Source organism: Parasteatoda tepidariorum, chromosome 4, assembly GCF_043381705.1.
Source record: "Parasteatoda tepidariorum isolate YZ-2023 chromosome 4, CAS_Ptep_4.0, whole genome shotgun sequence".
Taxonomy (NCBI): Eukaryota; Metazoa; Arthropoda; class Arachnida; order Araneae; family Theridiidae; genus Parasteatoda; species Parasteatoda tepidariorum.
In genome coordinates, this window is record NC_092207.1 from 48,597,956 (window position 1) to 48,621,146 (window position 23,191).

Below are 23,191 nucleotides of genomic sequence, written 5' to 3' on the forward strand. Positions count from 1 at the left end.
ATAAACACGTGAAAAATAAAATGTATGCAATAAGCAACAAATAGCTAATAATGGATAAGATAAATGAATGTCATAAAAATAACATCGCGTTTTGAAAAGTGAACACTTTGACATTAGCGCCACACTAAACATCATCCATGAAAATAAGAACAGAATTTTTTTAAAAGCTGAACCAGTTACTATTCATTTAAATGTTATTAAAAGTAACGAAACAAAGGAGGTAACCTATCATCCAAAAATGAAATAGAAAATTTTTTAATCTTTGAAAGTTCATCCCATCATCAAGAGTTGTGGGTCTCTTTATTCAGTCTTCCACTGATAATAGGCAATTAACTTTTCCCAAAAGGAACTCTTTCACAAAAGAATTCGACATTTTAACTATCTTTATTTTTTTTTTATCGGCTAAAAGTGATTTTCTGAAGAATGGAATGGAATAGTTTCGGCTACTCTTTGATAGTTCATTTTAGTGCCATTTTCGTTAATGAAGGTAATTTAAGCGTGTGTCTTCTGCAGTTCCAGACGATCTGACTCAAATGTACTTAAAATATTAGTTTTCTTTTTATCAAAATATCCTTTAGTTTTTGTTCTAAGATTAGATTTCTATAATAAAATTGTTCCTTTTTTCTTTTTAAGATGATTAACTATTAATTTAGAGATTATACTGCATTTTATTTTATAAGTGATACTCTTTTTATGTATGGAAATGCTGGCTGACACTTTTTCATGCGTGATAGTTAAATCATTCGAGAAAAATCTTTTGATCTTTAATTTTGCTGTTTTTTAAATGTATTACTGATTTTATCCAAAATTGAAAAATCATAATTAACGAAGAGAAAAATTGAAACGACTGGAAATTAATTTAAATATTTACAATCAAAGGAGCATAAGCCATGGTGCCTCAAGAGCTAGAGCATTTCTCTCACTGAGGTGGCACAGGTTCGAATCCCTGCGGTGACTTGCTGATACGAATTCTGCTTCCGGTTCACACCGAACACAGAGCTTACGTAAAATATCCTCAGTGGTATAAGGATCATGGGTTAGAACTCTCTTGATACCGTGGATGGGTTTCTTTGTTTTCTTCGCCATGTAACGCAAATGTGGATTAGTTCCTTCAAAAATTCCTCCGCGAGAGCTAGTTTGTCTCGATACTTGATCCAGGTGTTCCCTTGCTTTCTGCGTTGGGTCCAAACATACAGACTACGGAGTGAACATTAATAATTGTAAACTCAGAATCGGGTGGGATGCTTAATGCCGGATAGTAAAATAAAATATAATCCTAGTGAAACGAATTATTTAATCACCAACTAGTTTTCGTTTAATATTGTAACTCTAATATAATTAAATAGTAGTATTAAACAGTTGTATAAAGATATCGTGCCATAGAGATGTCTATGGTAGCCTCACTTCACTTACATGTCTACTGAAAATTTATCAATGATCAATTAGAATACTATTAACCAATAGCGACTAATGGGAATACGCTTCATTCCAATGTTAAATAGCATAACCATCTGGTTGCCACTAACAACCACAATATTAAAGCAATTGATTGAATGATAATCGTCACGTGATATAATTTAGCATCTGGCTTGGGTATCTCCATATTCTAATTTAATTATGCTTATTAATTTACACAGGTTAGATAATACATTAGAAGCATATTTTAATTTCAATAATATTTAATAAGCTGTTGAGGCAGCCAAGGCCTGCAAAGGGCTGTTGCGCTCCTGAAGAAGAATATTTAATAATTTTTTAACCGTCGTTAAACAGCAGACGCAATTCGGAGTTCACTATTACTGATGTTCAACTCTTGCAATGGGGTAATTTTCTAAACCTTGTAACTTGAAGCACAATCCAGAAGACAAGAGAACTCCTAAATTAAATATGGGGAGAAATTTGCCTTCGTGGAGGACTTTTTGATGGAACTAACCCACATTTGTGTCACACGGAGAAGAAAATTACAAAAACCTCCCACGGTTAGTTAGGCGACAAGAGGAGTCTAACCCATTCATTTTGAGTTATGAACTACGGATGCCCCTTTTTTTTGTCTGCCGGCATTTATGGCATGTTGCTGATTTTGTGAAAGATGATTTTGATATGCGTGACACGTTTTCCCAACTCAAGTAGTTAATTAATAATAGCGGGAGTATTTTATTGGTTTCGTTAAGTTTCAAGTGCAAGTAATTTTATAGCTAAAGTGGAATTTTTTTCGAACCTTGTACAATAGCTAACATAATTTTTTGTGTTCGTGCACAGAGAATTTTTTTTTTGGTAAAATTACCGTACTGTATGGGGATGACATTTATGACCAAAAAAATAATGTTGGTAATAAAAACAAAACTAAACGATATTTGAACCATTAATTTCGACATTTTCGCTCTCATACGATAACGGTTAACCGAAAATTCTGATTTTCGAAATTGTAGTTTTTATTATCACGCATTTAGTAGAAAATACAAAACTAAAAAGTGAATTTAACTGAACAAATAGTTTGTATGCCATGCCCTTTGACATATCATGAGGAAATTTCCAAATTTTACCTCATTTTCCAAATTGTATCGCTTATTAAAAAATTATATTTTATTGTAAATTTTAATAAAATCATTACCAAAGCTCTTCGGTAAAAATTACAGAGATTTTTGGTGATCCCATAAAGCCTGAAACATGGTAAGAATTACCAAGAACAAGCCTTGGCAATTTTCTTGCAGCTTGAGTTTGCCAAACTGGTTCTTTTTACCCTATATAAAATGTATCACTTTAAAAAAAGAGCAAGAGCTATCATAAGCAATGTTCTCATTAGTGCACTCACAAGCATAATCATTCTCTTGAGAGAGTCCATAACAGGAGGGTTTGACACCATCCCAATCTCCATGGATACATCTTCTTCTGACACTGCCTATCAAGCTGTACTTTCCAATGTCCTTGCAACGAAAAACAAGCTCTGTATGGGGAGGATGTTCAGTCTCTTCATCCTCAATCAGTTCATCACCCAAGAAGGCAACAAGGTTTGGTTCCGTATTAAGGAAGACACATGATTTGTTACGGCGATCCTCGTCTGGGGGAGGCTCCGGCTCATTTTCTGCAAGGAAGACATTTGCTATTTGATGTTTTATATTAAGGTAACAAAATAATCAATGAGTTATTCCACAGAGTAGGGAAAATATCATTATACTACATATTTTTTTTGATGAATTTTTAGCTATTTGCATTAGAATTAAGATATTTCAGACATAGATAAATATTTACAAAGAAATTTTTGGTGAATATATTAATTATTTTTTTAATGAATTTTTAACAGGACATTTCAGATATAGATAAATATTTACAAATTAATTTTTTGGTGAATATATGCATTAATTTCATGCGTCCCGGATGGGATAAAACTATAGAATCGACACAATAGTCTTTGAAATATTATATACCCTCTGATTGAGCTGCCATCCATGGCACAATATATATCATTCGTTTTTCAATTTCTCTCTTCATTTCAAAATGATGGGTGTTTAAAATTTTCGAACAAAATTGCGTGGCAAGATTTTTATAATTTGTTCTTGATATGTTTCTCTTATTTTAGTTAAAAAACTTGGGGTGATATAAAGATAAGCAACGCTTTTAAAATTGCGTGAAACCGCCCTTTCAGGGAAAAATAGCACGATTTCCTTGCTAACTAGTTGATGCGTTTGTGTATTGTGGTGCCATCTAGTCGAAACTTTGGAAATGTATTAAGTAGATATTTATGAGGAAACAATAATAAGGATACACATTTCAAAAAATTATTCAGAATAGAAAAATGGAGCCAAATGCCAGCAACCACTTTTGGGGAAGCATTTGTTCGCAATGTAGTAAAATATTACTGATATTTTTGAGAAAGTTTGTTACTAGCTTTTAAAGAAATATTCTAAATATTTTATTTGATCATAAAGTATTCAGAATTGATAGTTTAAGGAGATTAGACAAAATACAAAATATCCATTTCCTGCTTCGTATGTAAATCCACTATAAACAATAACTGCGCGTGATATAATAATTTCTCACAGTTACAGAAAGCATAAAACTCCTTTCTTAAAAAAATGAAATAAAATGCATTGAAAAGTTTAACAAAAGTAAACTTACGAATTTTTATTATAAAATATGTGAAAATATATTATTTTACCTACCACATTTGTATGCACCACCAACCCAATTGCCATCTTCGCAAACGATTTTCCACGTAGTTTTCTCCCCATAGATCCCTCTTATGCAATTGAAACGAACTTCTGTGTTGTGAGAATACCATCGAGTTTGACCATTTGGCTCTTCTAAGTTATCTGGCACATCAGAGAGTGCTTTGGGCGTTCCTGAACTTCTACCTCCTTTATGTGTAGGGTAGAGTAAAGTATTCTGTTGTCGTTCTGGTGGTCCACATGGGCGAAACTCTGAGTTCATATCTATTGAACCTTCAATAATACTGTTTGGTGGAATTCGATATCGAATATCAGTTTCTTGCACGTCGTCTGCTAGGGAAAAAAAGCAAGTAAATTTAATTTTTTTTATCATTTGATGTAAAGGAATGAGGCATTATTTTCTACCAAAATTAAGCAATAATCTGAAAATGCTTTAACAGTTAGAGTAAAATACTTTTGATATAATATACGCTATGTAAAACTTGAAGCAAAACTGTTTTTTATAGATAATATTTCACTGAATTAGAATATTTTTTTACACATATGTTGTTGAAAACGATTTTTTAAAATTTTAATTGATATAAGCTATACCTTTCTTTAAAATCATGGTTCAATAGCTATGAAACAGCTATATGCGTTGACCATATAACTATATACCCCATAATTCTAATACTACAAACGATTTACCTCATGAAATGTAGATTAATAAGCAACTTGTTGCTAGTGAAAAAGTATTCTTGATATGCAGGATGTTCCGAAGGACCACACTTAATTACTTTTAGAATCTTTGTCATAAAGGAAGTGAAAAAGCATACTTAATGGGGGTCAAAAAATAGATATTTAAGTGAGGAAAAAAAAACGCGATCAGAGGGAAAATAATTATTATAAACGAGTGATTATTTTGCAGTAAAATTAAATTTTGATTAAATAAGGCTATAAGCTATCGGTAGTTAAAGCTATTATCTTTTTAATAAACGATACAATTCTTAATGGTGATTCTGTGAGAAAATTCTTTTTTCACACTCACCTTATGAACCGTTTGGAGTAGAATATTATAATATCCTTGTATTTTAAACTATTAGTGGGCCAAATTTCATTGTATTCGGGTAACAGATAGTACGGAATAAACACTCAGACAGTTTAGTTCATAGATTAAGAGGAAACGTTTAAAAAAACTTTTTCAAACTATTATTTATTTATGTTCACGTTATACTTATATTTTCCTCATTTTCCTATTTTTCTTAGGTATAAATAAAGGAAATTTAAAAACACACATGTTTTTAGTTCGTATTTTATAACTTGAATGTTTACTCACAGCCTAATGACACTCATTCGAGTTTAGTTATTTAATCTGAGATTAGTTTCAAATTAAGTTGAATAACAATGTTTTGAACGTAACATTTAGAATTGAACTATAACACAAACGTATATTAGCAAACATAATTATATCATATAAAGCAACGGAAAAGTAAAAACATAATTTTTAAACATACAATGTGTCCTAAATTAGACTAATGGTTTTTAAAATGTGAAACTAAAAAATTGTTTCAGTTAAAAAAACAATTCCTTCGGCAAATTCACGCGAGAGGACATACATTTTTTATTCCAGAGTTTATGATATTCATTCAAATGTTTTCCGACAGATGGCGTTGAAAGTCCTTTCTATCGTTTTTCCTTGGGATTTCATGCATTTAAAATTCAGCCTTCGTACACGATATCTCATTTGTGACTGAATGGAAACATTTTGAAAATATTGTGTTGTGATTTTCATTCATTGATGGATTTCGTAACATTGTGATGGGATTTTTCTTGTTTTTCTTCAATTTCAATCATCCGTGTTTAGAGTCTTTGATTCGTGCCATCTGTCGCAAAGTTTTTGAACTAAAAACAGGAACTCCTAGACAAAAATTCATGCTCCTACATATGAATTTTCTAGAATTTTTTTTAACTTTATCGGTTTTTTTCTGTCAAATTTTTTTACAAACTATTAGTCTAATTCAGGAAGAAAGACGAAGAATTATATACATCTATTACTTTACTTTATAAATAAGATTATTATACAAGCATTTTAACTTTCACAGCGTCAGGATTAAATTATCAAGGTCTAAAAAACTGTCTGAAGTATTTAAATATGCGAACTTCGATATTCAACAGAAACTGATCAACGTATTTATGTCGTTTAAGTCAAAGAAGCATGAAAAACATATTTCATAAATATATTTATCTCTACTCCTATATACTATTTCGCTATTAATATAATTATTCTCTTTACATTTACATCTTCTCAGCGTCAGAAATATTTCGAAGTACGCATTTAAGTTTTCAGGAAGTGAAAGTTAAAATGTGAAGAGAGCACGCATTATAATCTCTAAACTAATTTAACTAAGATTTCAACTTTGGTGATTTAATTTGATAAGTTTGCTTGAGAGAAAGTTTTAAGGCATAATATTAGAAAGACATTCCAACATATTTCAGATGCAATATTCAACTTGAATGGTTCGGACTCGTATAACTCAGATAATATGCCGAGCAAACAGCGAGACGAATTGCGAGAATTCTTCATTTTGTACTTTTGAATGACTGCCTAAAATTTCTGATTTCAGCAATTCGTTTACTTCGTTTTCTCAGGCTCTTTTCATTTCAATTACTGGTGAAAGAGAGAGGTATTAGTTATTTAGAAGTGAACTTTTCACGATAGAATTAAGTTAATTCAACAGAATTTAAATGTTCCTCTTTCATCTTTAAATAACATATGGCAATATGTACTTAGTTTTATACTTCATATATCGTGTCTTACGGTTTTAAAGCGAGAATCAATCCACTTCTACTTCTTCTTTACGCTATTTCGATAAAAATTATTTGCTTGCCATTGTTTTAAAACTTTTAAATTCTTTTTATTTGCAATTTTAAAAGGATTTTTTTTTAAAATTTATTTACGCACTTTTAAATGTTTCAATAGACAAAAAATGGCAAAAATAAATGATAGGACTCGAAACATAGCAAATTATTCATTTTGTTTATTCATCATTTGTATTATTTTTGCTACAGTTAACGTTTCTTGCTATGATTAAATAAATAAAACTTGAAAATTTCTTTTATATGGAAATATTTAGTGAGAATTTAAACTTTAATTTCAATAACCAAATATGGAGTCTCTGAAAATATTGAGACTTCTTAAAATACTGAACCTCTTAAGATTTTGAACCTCTTAAAATATTGCACCTCTTAAAATGCTGAATCTCTTAAGATATTGAACCTCTTAAAATATGGAATCTCTTGAAATTTTGAATGTCTTAAAATATTGGACCTGTTAAAAATATTAAACCTGTTAAAATATTTAACCTCTTAAAATATTGAACCAGTTTAAATATTGAACCTCTTAAAGTTTTAAACCTGTTCTCACTCTGTTATGTAAATACTGCACGAACTGAGGAAGGATTGTAACCGGAAAATATTTAAATTTCTTTCAGTTTTAGAAAATTTGTTATTTCTTAAACGAAGTTACATATCTATAGACGAAAACAGAGAAAAAAGTTACATACATGCCTAAAGTTACAATAATCGCTCTCTTGAACAAACTGCTGGTTTAGTAATTTCATAAATGAAATTTTTTTTATTTCGATTGAAATTCGTCTTAAAAAGAACAAATAAACAATCTGATTCTTTTTTAAAAAGCTGACAAATTAAATCTAAAAAATATGACTTTGTATAAATTTGTCTTTATCAAATGAAGCATTTTAAAGATGGAGCATGTACCCATCGAAAGTGATAGTATGTAAACTTGTAACAATAAAATGCATAGTTAAATTACATAAATTTATATAAAATTCCGTGCTTTTTATAATTTAATTAATTTGATTTAAACTAAGGAAATAATGAACTTTTAATTTATTTATTTATGAGTTTAAGCAGCCCAGAGAAGATCCATCAGTTGCGATTTTCCAATACAGCGGCCTTTAATGACCCAATTCCCTATTTAGCATTTTTTTAAAATAATAATACTAATAAAAAGAACGTGATTCTTGACTTTTTCACTAGAATGGAGATTTTAAAAGAAATTAAATCTTGTATTATAATTGGAACTAACTACTGCCAAAAGGAAAATCTCCAAAAAAGAGAGCTAGCTGTTAAAGGCCACTGGATTGTAAATTAGCTGCCCGGTTCACCTTCCCTATGGTAAAAACCCTGATTTCAAAGCACTTTCTGCAACAAGCTGTCTGCGTAAAACAATCTCCACCACAAAAAGTAATGCTCCACTATAGAAATGTGTTATCATTAAAATAAAAATATATCAGTATATTCGTTTGGCACCAATTTTCTATTTTTATTAGTTATCATCGTTACTATGTTTCATTAAGAAAAGATGTAAGAAATGTAAGCATGGTTCTCAATAATTAGTTTAATTCATTTATTAACGTTAGGTGCTTACGAATTTATATTTCAATTTTTATACTAATAAAAAATTTCCATATCAAGACGCTTTGAATTTCATGGATTTAAATTACGTATACTCTAAAAAATAAACTACATCTCAAATTTTAAATTATTCAGAAATAAGTTTTTTGAAACATGGAGTAGGAAAATGAAAAGAACTTATTCTGCAGTTGTGGAGAAAAAGTTGGAAAATATTAGAACATTAAACAGAAATGAAGAAAAATGTGCTCTGGTTACACCTTTGCAAGAATTTTACGATAAAAGTGTGAAAGTTCTCAGTGAATATATTTTTCTGTAAACTTAACTAAAAGAAAAGTGTGAATGTTACCTACGTTACATTGACTCTTGAGAAATTTATGTTTGAGTTTCAACCAAAAATGTTGTTAGAGGTCGCTCTCAGATCATTATCAAAACTATTTCAACCGTGAATAAAGTTTAACGATTTCCGTTGAAGAAGTTTAGCTTTTTTTTCCTGTGAGCTAATGTATCGTATGAGAAAAAAATGTTTTTAAACCAGAATATCAGGTAAATGATCGCGTATTCGAGAAAGCTTTTAAGCTCTCGTTTAACTTTAAACAAACGATCTCGTTTTCGAAGGCGCAATACTCTTGTTAAACTGGACTTAGAAATAAATATATCTCATTCCTACATCTGGCAACTTAGATTAAAAGATGGTTGTCATAGAAACGGAGATGGTAAACCGCGGTGGCTGATGGGATGCAGCAGGTGAACCTGACCGCGCAGAAAATTTGCTTCTCTGATGTATAAGTCTCTATTTTCCTTAAATATTTTAATAATTGAAGTCATTCCACCTCCGTAATATGTAATTGGAAAATACAGGATTTCTTCATCCTTATGTCTTGGAAAACATTGGGCAATGAAGCGAATATTGTGTGGGTATATTTTAATAACTTAAAACGAAAGTTTGAAAATTTTGTAGGAAAAATATTTAATCTCGTGAAAATTTCCACCGAAAATCAGCTTCGTGTGTGAGTTTCCCTTTAATGAAACTTCATTTGCTTTTGTAAGTTAAGTCAACTTGTCATAAAATAAAAGGGTACCCCAAGGAGATGAAACTATAAAAAATACAGAAAAAACAGAGTAAAATTTATTTGCAGTTCGTAATATTTTTGAGATATAGAAGAGCAACTTAACCCTTCAAGTTTTTAATCACTTACATATTTTTAATTTAAATCAATGTAAATACTGTTATTATTTTTTAAGTCAAAAGATCATCATAGGCAGAAATTTTAAAGTTAATTGTTAAAAAGTACCATATTATGGACTTCACTAATTATGGACTTACGTCTCACTTAAAGATATTCCAAAGTATATGAGTTAAATCATTTGGTTACTTATTATCTGAACATGCAAACACATTTTTAGTGATAAACCGGGCCAGTCTTGGGGCACTGAGAATGTGTATAAAATTATTTTATATTCACAAACTGATAAGGATGGAGTCGCGGGATGTTCAGGGAATAGAGTGTTCGCCTTCCAATGAGGTGAACTGGGTTCGAGATGGCAGGTCGATACGAATTCCGCACCCGGATCGCACCGATCACTGCGTGACGTAAAATATCCTCGGTGGTAGACGGATCATGGGTTCGAGTACCCTTACCATCAGGCTTACCGTGGGAGGTTTTCGTGGTTTTCCTCTCAATGTAACGCAAATGCAGGTTAGTTCCATCAAGATGTCCTCCTCGAAGGCAAATTTCTCCCAATACTTGATCCAGGATTTCCTTTGTCTTCTGAATTGGGTTCAAAATTACAAGGCTACTGAGTTAAGCATTGGTAGTCGTAAACCCAAAATTAGGTCGGCAGTTCAACGACGGTTATAAAATGGCTCTTTTAGGAAATAGACTTGTTGACTTGACGTAGATAATTTAGCAAGATTTTAAATGGTGCAAAATAAAATAGCTATCGTAGCGAAAAATATTAGTAAGCAATTTTATTTCAATAAATTTTATTTTAAAGCAAGTTTTATGGTGTGTAACTTTTTCTGCTTTGTTTTTGTGCGTCATTATGCATGCCTCGTCAGTTGCTTCATTTTACAGGCCAACCAGATAGTTTCTCGAATAGTGAATATTTTTGAAGGTTCAACCTACTGATGACAGTACGCTGTTGGTAAGAATAAACGCTTGAAAAAAGGCTAAATTTAACCAAAAAGGATGAATAGAGAATAAGATGTGCAGGTTGTTCTGCACTGGCTCTGCTTTTTATATATTTTGAAATACAAAAATGATGCACATTCAAAAATTACCCGCAAGAAGTATGCAATTTTGCAGTCACCAATGTAAGCGAGGCATCAACAAAAACGCTATCGAAATCAGCCGAATCACCAATGAGAAAAGCGCATTGAAAAACAATAAAACCAGTTTAGTTATGTGATGAAACTTGTACGTGTTTCTAACAGAAATCTTGCAATTTCTTTCTGTTTCTTCTCGCAATCAAAGGAGTTTTTGATTATTTTAGCCCCGCCGTTTTCTATCTCAATTCATTGCATTCTGATAGCGTTTTTGCTTTTTTCTTAAATAATAATTTAAGACGGCTAGTGTGCATATAGGTTTTACCTCAGTTTTGAAAAGGATTCTAAAAAATAAACATTAAAGGTGTTTATTACGGAACACTCTGTATAAGCATTCAAGTCTAACGACATGAATGATAAAATGTTTTATAGAGTTACTGAATTGGAACCAGGGTTCGTAATTTTTTTGATTTTTTTAAGAAAAATCAAAAGAATCAGATTTTTTTGATTTAAATCGGATTTTTTTGATTTAAATCAGATTTTTTTTGATTTTTATTCAAATACACTGTAAGAACTTTAATTTATGATTAAAGAAAATTATAAATGTTTAATCAAATTAACTTAATATTAAAACTATATTGTAACAACATTTTAGAAGCTCTAACTAAAATAATTTTTCATTATAATGCATGGCTTTGAATGCATAGCAACCATTTTGAAACAAATGCATGATTGAAATTTAAAGACTAGATGAAATAGAGATTTTGAAGAATACTTCAGGGGTCTATCTGTCTGGGTTTTTCTGAGAGGTACCTATTTCGTGAAAATTAAAAATTATATTAAAAAATCAACACAAATATAGTAAAAATATGGATTTATCGTATCTTACGAGACACAAAAATAAATTTTTAAGAAAAAGTATTTTGAGTGATTATTCTATCATTTTTCCTAAAGTTGAATTTGTAAAGTTACCGTTAAACGGTAGTAAATTTGGCTTCGACAGACCCCTGTACTTTAACTATTAAAACAAAGTTTCAGTTAGCAAACCATAACTTTAATTTAAAATTGTGATTTTTTTTCTCTTGATTTTTAAAATGACAAAATAACTGTAGCAGACTGTGTTTATAAATGTAGTCATCCATCAAAAAATAAATAAATATTTAATCTATATATTTTTATATTCATTTTTAATTCTATGTCAAAATAGATAAGCTAAGCTAAAAAAAAATTAGAAAATCTATGTACTTAATTGGAATTTTTTTTCACAAAATTCCTTTATAGAAAATCAGATAATGTCAAAGATACTGTAAATATATTATGAGAAAAAATACCAGTTAATAACCCTACTGCATCAAATAGACTTTGAAAGAGTTTGAAAGGGAAGAATGACACTATATTAGGAAAAAAATATCTGAATTCATCAGCCCTTTTTTTTTCTTTTTCTGCTTTTGGCATATTAGGGTAATTTCTTTTTAATATAACCTCAAGCTTCAGAAATATACATTTTCCACCAATAAAATATGATGTAGATTTTAATTCACGCTTTTTCATTCAAAAGGTAGAATTTTAATTAACATTATTTGTATTATTTTTTGAAAAAAATTCATGTTTATTAATTACTTTCTACAGCTATGCAAGTCTATATTAAGACAGCATTAAATGTTTACTTTAATCTGTACTTTCAATCTCAAGAATCAAAAGATTTTTAAAAATGTAATTTCAAATGTGTTGGAATTTAACACACACCAAGAAAGTAATTTCGTTAACTAAAATTAATTAATGCAGCAATTTATTTAAATTAAATTTTAATACTAAGAAAAGAATGAAAGTATCAAAAATTTAAAACACTGTTTTTCAACTTTTAAAATTGATATATATATAGATAAAAAAAATTAGATGATTTAAATCAATGATTTTTTAAAAAAAAATCATTTGATTTAAATCATGAATTAAATCGTGATTTAAATCAAGCTGATTTAAATCAACGAACCCTGATTGGAACCAATTTGGAATCTATTCTTAGTATTTTTTCATCTGGCCATATTATTAGTTGTAAATGCTTATTTTCTCCTAAACAATTAAATTTAAAGTTCTTTTTTTTTGAAAAATGCATCATTTTCGAAACCGGCCCATTGAAATATGAAATACAAAGAAGTTCTTATTTTTTTCTATATAAAATATTATTTATCGTTTTAAATGTATTCATGGTCAAAATTTTTTTTTCTCTTGCAAAGTCTCGAATATTATATTTAATTTTGAAAAATCCAGTTTAAACAGGAAAAGGATTCTAAAATATAATTTTAAAAAGATATATTACTTTTTTTAAACAAGTTTGTTAAATTATGAAATTCAAAAATGCTTGTAATTTTTGTTTCTTCGTAAAGTGTTAATCGCTCAAAATGTGCTCGTGGTAAAAATTTTCAAAAAGTTTTCTATTACAAAGTCTCGATTATTTAATATCCCAAAATAAGCGAAATTGAGGTCTTTGAGTTTTTATATTTTATAGAAATAAGTCAAGTTTAAGGCTTTAAAGAAATGGAAGAGAAAGTAAGATAAGTAAACTATGAAGTAGGCCGCTCTGATCGCAAATATTTAATACTACTCTTTGCCCATTTGACTTAAGGAGTAAGTTAAATATTTAGTTTTGAAACGGAGATCGATGTAAAGGAAACAAAGCTAATAAAAGAATCATAAAATACTAAATAAAGATGAAAATATTTTGATATTTGAAAAGGATATCATACATAGTTTTAGTTATTTTAAAGTTTGAGAATAAGGCATGTGTAAGAAAATTTCATCAAGTGATAAATATTATATATAATTATTATATATAATTAGTATAGATAAATATTATATATAAATATTACATATAAATATTATATATAAATATTACATATAAATATTATATATAAATATTATATATACACCGAAGAGTCATTACATTATGACCACCCTCCATCTATAACAATGGGTTCGCCCAGGTTTTCATGGTTTCTCGCCCAGGAACAACATTTTCATGGGGCACATTAGGATCCATAATCCTCATAGAACAATCCCTGACGTCTGTAAGCTACTTGAACATAGCTGCAGAACAGGTTCACCCATTCATGGCAACAGTTTTTCCTGCGGGGGATGGTGTTTACCAGCAGGATAATGCACCATGTCATAGGGATCGAATGGTCATGGATAGGTTCGAGGAACATTCCAGTGACTTTCAAGTCATGTCTTGGCCCCCAAATTCACCTGACCTTAATCTAATAGAGCATTTGTGGTCCAACTTGGAAAACCAAATTCGTGCTTCCACGCTATCCCCTCGCAATGTGAGGGAATTGCAGGACCAGTTGGTGAGCGCTTGGTACCAGATACCTCACACTACCTATCAGCATTTTGTGGAATCAATGGCGCGGCGGGTGCTAGCAGTTTTGAGGGCTTAAGGTGGTCCTACATGTTATTAGCAGGGTGATCATAATGTAATGACTCTACGGTGTATATAAATATTATATATAAGTATTATGCGTAAATATCATATATAAATACTATGCATAAATATAAATGTTATATATAAATGTATAAAGATATTCTAAATAAAAAAATGGCATGAAATTGTAATATCTTTCAGAAGTTTGAAAGTTTCATATTTAATTGAGACTAATATTGTGCTGTTTTAAACCAACACAATTCTATGAATTTGGTGTGATGTTTTTATCCATTCTTCTTTTATTGCATGGAAAAAATATAATTATTTTTGTTTTCATATATACATTTGGAATTCCTTATGACGGGATTTTCATGTATTAGGACTCTATCTAAATACCTCGAGAGGGATACCTCAAATATGCTAATTTGCTAGTGCAGATTAGATTTTAAACTACGAAATCAGACACAAAGCGTACTTTTTTTGGATTTAAATACCCTTTTTTACTGATTTTGATTTCTGACCGAAATATAGGAGATAGCCACAATCTAGAAAAAATATGGTCCCAATAGTTTGATCAGGAGAGCGGTTTAAAGTTTGATTCGACCCTTTAGCGTTTATTTTACTTTTTGAGTATTTCACCATATCTGGACAATTCTTTAAGAAAATTGAAAAATTTTTGCAATGAGTATAAAATGCGTTTGTCCAATTATAATTCCACACAAAAAGTGCCTTTTAACAATTATCCATTATTTATTTAATGATTTTAATTAATAATAACTAAATTGAAATGTATTACACTTATGTTTTAAAATGATTACACTTATGTTTTAAAATGAAGCAGGTACGATTTGTATGAATTACGTAAGTGAGGCTGATTATATTTTTTTAATAAGTAAAGTTGATTCACTCTTCATATAGGGCTTTCATATAAACGTATGACGTAAAAATGCAATAACGTTCTTGTCAAAAGTTGAATATTTTCTTTAAACAGAAGCTATTTGAATGATTTTCTACTCAATCCCGTTGAATGGTACCAAATATGAAAAAAAGAAGTGAAATAATTTCATGTTGTTGGATGGAAAGTTTGAGTTTGATGGATTTAATATCAGACGTTGGTTTATTTGATGTCTTTCTTTAAAGTGGATTCCCAACATGATGGATTACGACGTAGAACATACGTGAATTCTTATCAAAAACAGCTTTTCTCAATTTTGAATAGCTTAGAGTAGGTTTGCTTTGAATATTTTCTATTGATCTCACTATTAGAAGAATGCCCTTTTGAACTTTTCAATATGAAGTGATATTTAAATAAATAAGTAAAGCTAAAAAAGAATTAAGAATATTTTACAACGATCTAAACTTTTATTTTTATTTCAAGAGAATACGCTCAAGAAAGGAACACTAGCAATTTGATGTCTTGATATTCAATGTAATATTAAGATTCATTATTATTTTTTATGCATTGAATTCTCGAATTAAAATAGCCAACTCTCAATGCTAAGTCTTACGTAAATTTATTATATTACTTCAGAACATGTTTTTGTTTTGTTTTACTACTAGCATTTCACAAATAAAGGTAGAAATGCTTAAACTTCAAAAAGGTTTTATTGAATTAAGTAATCAGCAACAAATCAACATGTTTTTGTTTTGTTTTACTACTAGCATTTCACAAATAAAGGTAGAAATGCTTAAACTTCAAAAAGGTTTTATTGAATTAAGTAATCAGCAACAAATCAAATAGTTTTAACGTATCAGGGCTTTTTCCTTAAAACCTTCAAAGAACATAATTTTATTTTCTATGAAAGTTAAATCTAATATATTTTTTAACAACGTGTAGCGTAATCGTAATTCTGCTTGCACAAATTTAAATCCTTAACTAGACTTTTAACTTTTTATTGCAGTTAACCTATGCCTTATAATACTACAAAACCTACCTTTTAATTCATTATGAATAATATTAAAGAGCTGTTTTTATATATTTCATTAAATCCAAAATTGTCTATTGAAATAGAAGATTGATTAGTGAGACATATATTCATTTATAATTTCTATCCATTCTCAGACTATGGGTTTAGAATTCCTGTAAAAAATAAATTTTTGTGTTTTTAATTAACTTTAGTTATTTTATTTTAAATATAGAGTGCATAAAATAAAAAATGGAACAACCTGAACAAGCAACTAGAAATAGTCAATTTCAATTAAATTTTCTTAAAATTTTATTATTCTTATTTTTTTTAAAATATCTGATGGCCCTTATCAAGTTTTGTACCAGTACGTTTTCGCAAATTTGTTCTTTATAGGAATGCACATATCAACAATAACCTATTTACTTTCTAAATAATTATAGCTAAACCTTAATTTTGATAATTTAGTAGAAAGCGAAGTACAATTTGGCTCTCTATAGATCTTTGTTTTTATAAGATATTTTTTATCACAACATTAAGTAATACCAGTTAATCTATTACATTATTAAAAAACTTCATCCGCTTCAAAAATATATATATTGGAACTAACATTCGACAAGTTTCAAAGCTCTCATAAGTTTTTTAATCAAGTACTAAATAAGCTGATAATTATAAATTGTTATAAACACATAACATTATTTAATAGATGATTTTATTTTTATTAAACTTCATTGTGTTTGTCAAAAAAGGTTTTTCGTGTAAGATTGTGTGATCAGTAATTTTTTTACTACAGCTTGCTATGAAATTTTTCTCGACGAACTATTTCAGACAATTGTTTTTCACGTAAATGTCAGACTATCATGAATAATATTCAATGATTAAATTGCATAATATGTTTTTTGAGTGACATAAATATGAAAAAATAAAAGGGAGCAGCTGATTCCGACATTTATTGGCAGGAACAAAGCATCAACGAAAGAAAACTTCTAAGTTAAATGAGAATAGTAAATGACTAGAGAAAAATTAGAAAATCTAAATTTTTGACGGATTCTAGTAACAAATGAATTTTTAAATCATTGACAGACAATTTATTGCATTATTTTCATTTCTTGTTTCTTCGTTGGTATTTTAATCAAGCATTTTTTACTGTAAAATTTAAAACTATTTACATCCTTTTTAAGCGTATCATAATTTAAAAACTTATTTGTTAATTATTTGTCTAAGTTGTTCTCCATATACATTAAAAATTGCTGTAAATAATTAAATTGTCTTTGAATTGACTTTTGCAGAAAGAAATTCCGGATCAAAAATACCGTAATATTAATTTTATAATAATTATTAATAATTACTTATAAAAGTTTTATAGATAATTAATAATATTAATTTATCCATAAAATTAATTTTATCATGAAATCCATTTTTAACGTAAAATTTCATACCCTATATTTTATAGTAATAATTAGTGTGCGATTAAGTGATTCTGGGATTTTTACAATAAATATTACTGTAAAAAATACGGTATATCAGTTTCTTGTTCCATAAAGTTTTACGGCGAAAAGTACTGACGCCCCCGGAGCCGGTGCATTTTTCTGTTATAAAATTTTTTACAGTGTAAGTTGTGAGTAAAAAAAATTCAAATCGTCGTACTGTAAAATCATTGGGTTAAGCAAGACTCGAGAAACAACGATTTTCGAGAAACAACTGAGTTCCACATGCATTAAAATATCGATGATATTAGGTAAAACGATAATGTTAAAAAAAAGATTAAAATAACGATATAATGTTATTAAAACAGCACGAAAACTTGACAAAGAGCATGTATACGTTAAAAATTGAGGATACGTATAAAAGTTTGAAAGAGTGTGTGTTTATGAAAATTCTACTTGAATAAAAGTTGTTCTTAAAATAAAACACCAATCGTTTGGAAATATTATTATACCAGACGATTTTAAAACTGTTAACAAAAATCTGATCACGTATGAGTTTAAGTTCAGAGAGTTTAAGTTCCTTCTACGGAGCGTTTCCTGCATTCAAACAAAAGTCAATATTTTTAGAATTTCTGTGACTTATTATTGTGTATTTGTTGGCGACAAACTTGCTTACGGCAAAGTTTTGGAGCTGTAACTGAGAAATTTGACTTCTCTAAAGTGCTTGCTCTGAATTTTTTAAAGTCGATAACTTTAGGAAGTACTCTTATTCTTGTTTGAAGTTCTGAATCTGAAATTGTAGTGATGACAAAAAAGCAATAGTTGAACTTTTTAAGAAAACTCTATCTTCATATTGGAGAGTAATTTAAAAAGATGGTAAGTTTTAGCATAAGTTTATTTTTTTGAGCGAAACAAAAATTTTTTTGTGTAAAATTTGAATGTAGCCATTTAGATGTTTTGTTTTTTTGCTTTTAGTGGAGGTAGTTTATTTTTTGTTCCTTAATGCATGGGTATTATCACTTAAATGTTAAATGTTCTTAAATAATAAAATTTTTTAATTTTAGTTCAGATAATTTACATTGATATATAATTTACAGTCGTTTTTGATTCAATATTACTGTATTATATTTTGGTTTCGTCTGATAAATTTAGTAAAAAGATCATGTTATATATATACATAAATTATACAAGTTAAATTTGATATTGACTAAATTACATTGGAATACTATTTTAGGCTACGTGTTAATTAGTTATAGGTTTATTTTCTAAATTTTATTTTATTTGCTTTATTTGTATTTAATGTAATTGCATTGTAGTTGTAATTTATTTATGTCGCATTAGAGCTTCATAATGAGCTATTGGCGATGGCCTGTAAAGCATCCCTGAGGATGATCCGAAGACATGCCATCAGAACTTTGATCGACTGCTTAGGGAATGGCAACCAGGCTTTGGTAACCCGGCGACCTTCGCTCGAAGTTGCGCACTGTATAGTAGTACAGTTTAACAGGGACCAATACCGTACACCCTCCTTCCCATAGTCCCCCACCCACACCCTGACCGCTGCCACTGATGCTTGTCTTCGGTGATCTGCTGAGAACCGTGTTTTAACGATCAGTTTACTACGGGATGCAATTGCATTGTAAAATATCTTTGAGCATAGTGATTCCCCAAGAGAAAGATTCTTGCATTTTATCGACATTTTTTATGATTTTGTAATGATAATTGAGCGTTTTTTTTTACAAAGTTAATGAATTTACATAGTTGCTTTAAAATTTATTATTTATTCAGATCTAGTTTGTACGTTCTTCAATCATCAAAGAAAAAGTCCCCAAAGAAACCTGACATACTTGGATTTAAAAGTCTAGATTTGCAATAAAACAAAAAAATTATTGTTAAAAAGAGCTTTATAAAAAGAAAGTGATCACTTAATTACTTCGATTTCTCTCAAAAGATCGTGTTTCTTAGAAAAATCATGTAGCATGAAATTAGCATTTATTCAATATAATTCAAACATTACTGCCCTTTATAATAAATAATCCTCTTAAAGTAGTTTGTATTTTTATTTGAAATTATTTTAGCTTTTAAAAACTTAAGTATTAAAACAAGTTGCGTTTTAGTTTTTAAATGAATGTTCCATCCCATTTTTCAAATGTACTAGCGCAAAATTACGAAATGAACAACCTGCATAACTTTTGATTCGTATGTATTAGATTCATGTATTAGATTTTGATAGTTTGATAGCCTAACTTGAAGTATGCCAATTTGTTTGTCCTGGTGATATTCTATGCTGAGAAATCAGACAGAAATAAGCACTTTTTCTGAATAAACACACTTTTCTTTTGACGGGTTCAGATTCATGACCCTCAAAATATGGGAAATAGTTGAACTGCAGAAAATATGATCCCAATAGTCATGAAAAGAAAGAGATTTTAACCGAATCGAAAAAGTTTTCGCAATTGTTACATTTTATTTTATACAGCAGTATTTTGAATGTATAACATTTTTAAAATTTGAAAATTCAGAAACTATTTGATCGATTGCATTCAATTTCCTTAAACTTTGCTATTTAAAATTACATTCATTAAAATAGTAAAATTTTTTATACTTCCCAAATAAAGAATTTTTCAATTATCATTAAATAAAATAATGAAAAAGCATTAAACATTTATTAAGAATTATTTTTTTGTATGGAATTATATTTGAATAAGCAAAATTTATAACTTTTGGTAAATTTAATTTGCTTTGCTTAAGAAGATCTCGATATATTGCGAAATAAGCAAAAAGTAAAATTAACATTAAAGGGTTCAAACTTTCAACCCTTTTTTGAGGAAACTTTCGGAATATGGTTTTCAGATTGTAGCTCCTATATTTTGAGGGTCAAAAATCAAAATTTGACACCCGAAATGTATGTTTATTCAGGAAAAATACGGTTTAATGTCTGACAAAGTAACTTTAAACATGCGCTCAAAGGCAAGATAAAACGTTATTGACCAAAACAAAAAACAAAAAAAAAAAACTCATTAACATAATTAGCTTTGATTAAAGAAGTTTTTAAAATCAATTAATCTTCTCATTAGAAAATTAGATATGTTTGTCATATTCGTTGCATAAATCTGAAAATGTGTAAGTATCTATTCAAGATATAAAGATTTCACATTTTTCAAAAATAAAATAACATAAATAATTCAGAAATATGAAGTTAAGTTAATAAAATATTATGTAAATTAATTTTTCCTGCAAAATTAAATATATAAACTGAAGTTACAGTGATAATATATATGAGTGAAATATATAAGTGAAGTTACTTAGCATTTTTGATGACTTGAAAGGTTTTGAGCAATGTAGTTATAAGTTTCACGCCCAAATATAACATTTTATACATCAAACGATTATTTGGTATTATTTCCAAATCGGTACTTTATAAGACTCCAAAATTTCCCCTAGATTGTAACATAACACACAGAAACGCTTTGTTGCCCACAGACTATGATGTTTTCAACATAACGCTCTCCTGAATAATTTGAAATGAACATTATTTATAAATAATTCTATCCACTTATAAAGTACTATAATTAATTTGAAAATTGTATTTTCATGAAAGAAAAATTCTGATAAATGAAAAAATACATTGACGCTCGCTCTTTCGTGGAAAATTTATGCCATAACCTTGACAGATTTAAAAAAAAAACATTCGTTAAAAATAACGTAAGCCGCTTATTTGGGGAAAAAAATTAAATGCACAACAGAGGACACTTTAAACGTTAAAGTTACTTTTTTATTTTATTTTGCATTTTAATATTGAATTGGATGTTCGAGAAAAGCCTAAGTCAAACTTATTACCTTTCCCACTAAATTCAAAAGAACAATTAATTTAAACTCCTTTCAAATTATTTAGCAACCATTATTTTTCTTAATTTAGAAAAATATATTACATTTGCATAAATATCAGCTGCGTTAAGTGCGATTTTTATCTTTCATCAGAACTTGAAATGTCACTTCGGTATCCAATTAAAAAGAAAGGAAGGCACAAAATAGAATTCCATATAATTAATTTTCTTTTGAGGTACTAATGTCCATTTAATGCCGAAAAATTCAGTAAGTGTGACAAGAACAGATGAACTAATTAGAGACAAGAACTAAGAATTGATATTCCAATTATATCCACCCCTTCACTTCTCTTCTTTTTTTATTTTGAAAACGATTTATCCATTCACATTCTTAAGAATCTCTCTTTTCTTTCACTTTCAAGTTTTCAAAAACTTGGAAATTTTAAGTGTTTTAGTGAAAGTTTGGAAAGACAATTCGTTATGTAGCATTAGAGGGTGTCCTTTGTGACTTCTGGTGTAAGCTAATTAGAAAGTAATTGGGAGGGAACATAAGAGAATTTTTCATGTATATTTCCTCCATTTATTTCTTTTATTTTTTTTAATCACAGTTAAGGTATGAATATCACAGTTATTTGTAAAACGTAAAAGTTTCAGTGAATATTTTTTTAAAATTATTAATTATAATTTTTTACTTTTACTAAGTATTTTAAACTTTGCATAATAATTAATGCATTTTCTTTCAAAATAAAAATGCAAGACATGGTGAGACAAAAACATAGTACAATTATTCTATTCAACCCTTTATTACTATGTTTACTTTTTCTTAACTTTTTTTGCGCTGTCAAATCAAAATTTAATAAAATAAGAAACAAAATATTTTATTTTGATAACCTTTAACAATTGACAGAAAAATTCTACGACGTGCTTCATACGCCTCTTTTCCTCCAACAACATTTTCAATTTTTGCATAGATAAAGGGCTTTTGATAGGAGAACCTTAGATTATATAAAGTCTAACAGTTCATAGTGTATGCGTACATACGGAAAAGGGCAAACGCTCCACAACTGAAAATCGGGGATTAAAACTGAAGGGATTTATTTATAGACTATGTCAACCTTCATCTATTAAATATTCATCTATTAAATATTCATCTATCAAATCAATATATCTCAATATAGAATCGAGTTAACATGTCTTATATACTAGTGATTTGTTATTTAATATTTGTTGTGGTAGTTACGCCACATTACTCTCCTTCCAGAATTTTATCTGTGATAGAATTCGATGAACGGATACCACTAGATGATACATGCTGTTTATTTATTTATAACATGTTTGCTCATTATATTTTTTCTTAATTTTTTTGTTTATAGCATTTCGCTCATTTTTTTCCTATATTGTTTATTACCGGGATATTTTATTTACTTCACCGGATCTTTTTTTCTTTTTCTTTTGAGCAGTTTATGGGGTCAAATGAAGGGATTTACTTATAGACTATGTCAACCTTCATTTATCAAAAGGTACCTAAAGATAGAATCGAGTTAACATGTCTTATATACTAGTGATTTGGTATTTAATATTTGTAGTGGAGGTTACGCCACAAAACAAAGAGTTTTTAGTGTCTTTTGTAGCGATGCAACTTTCATAAGCCATATAATAAAGCAAATAAGTGATCTGATTTTTTTCAGAATTAACTAGTATCCCGATGAGCGATCCTTATTTCGAGTTGCTAATGTTTTGAAATTGATATATATAAATTATACAAGTTAA

The 23,191-nt window shown here is 28.9% G+C and overlaps 1 protein-coding gene across 3 annotated transcripts in view; it reads right to left on the reverse strand.

Moving 5' to 3' along the window:
- The window catches only part of LOC107441765 (sushi, von Willebrand factor type A, EGF and pentraxin domain-containing protein 1), a 411,941-nt gene that overhangs the window by 21,159 nt on the left and 367,591 nt on the right, over positions 1-23,191 (reverse strand). For all 3 annotated transcript variants that reach the window (XM_016055134.4, XM_071179755.1, XM_071179756.1), the window contains 2 exons: positions 4,158-4,496; positions 2,810-3,079 (listed from right to left, as the gene is read on the reverse strand). In XM_016055134.4, the coding sequence (XP_015910620.3) occupies positions 2,810-3,079; positions 4,158-4,496 (609 nt within the window). The remainder of the gene's footprint in view (positions 1-2,809; positions 3,080-4,157; positions 4,497-23,191) is intronic.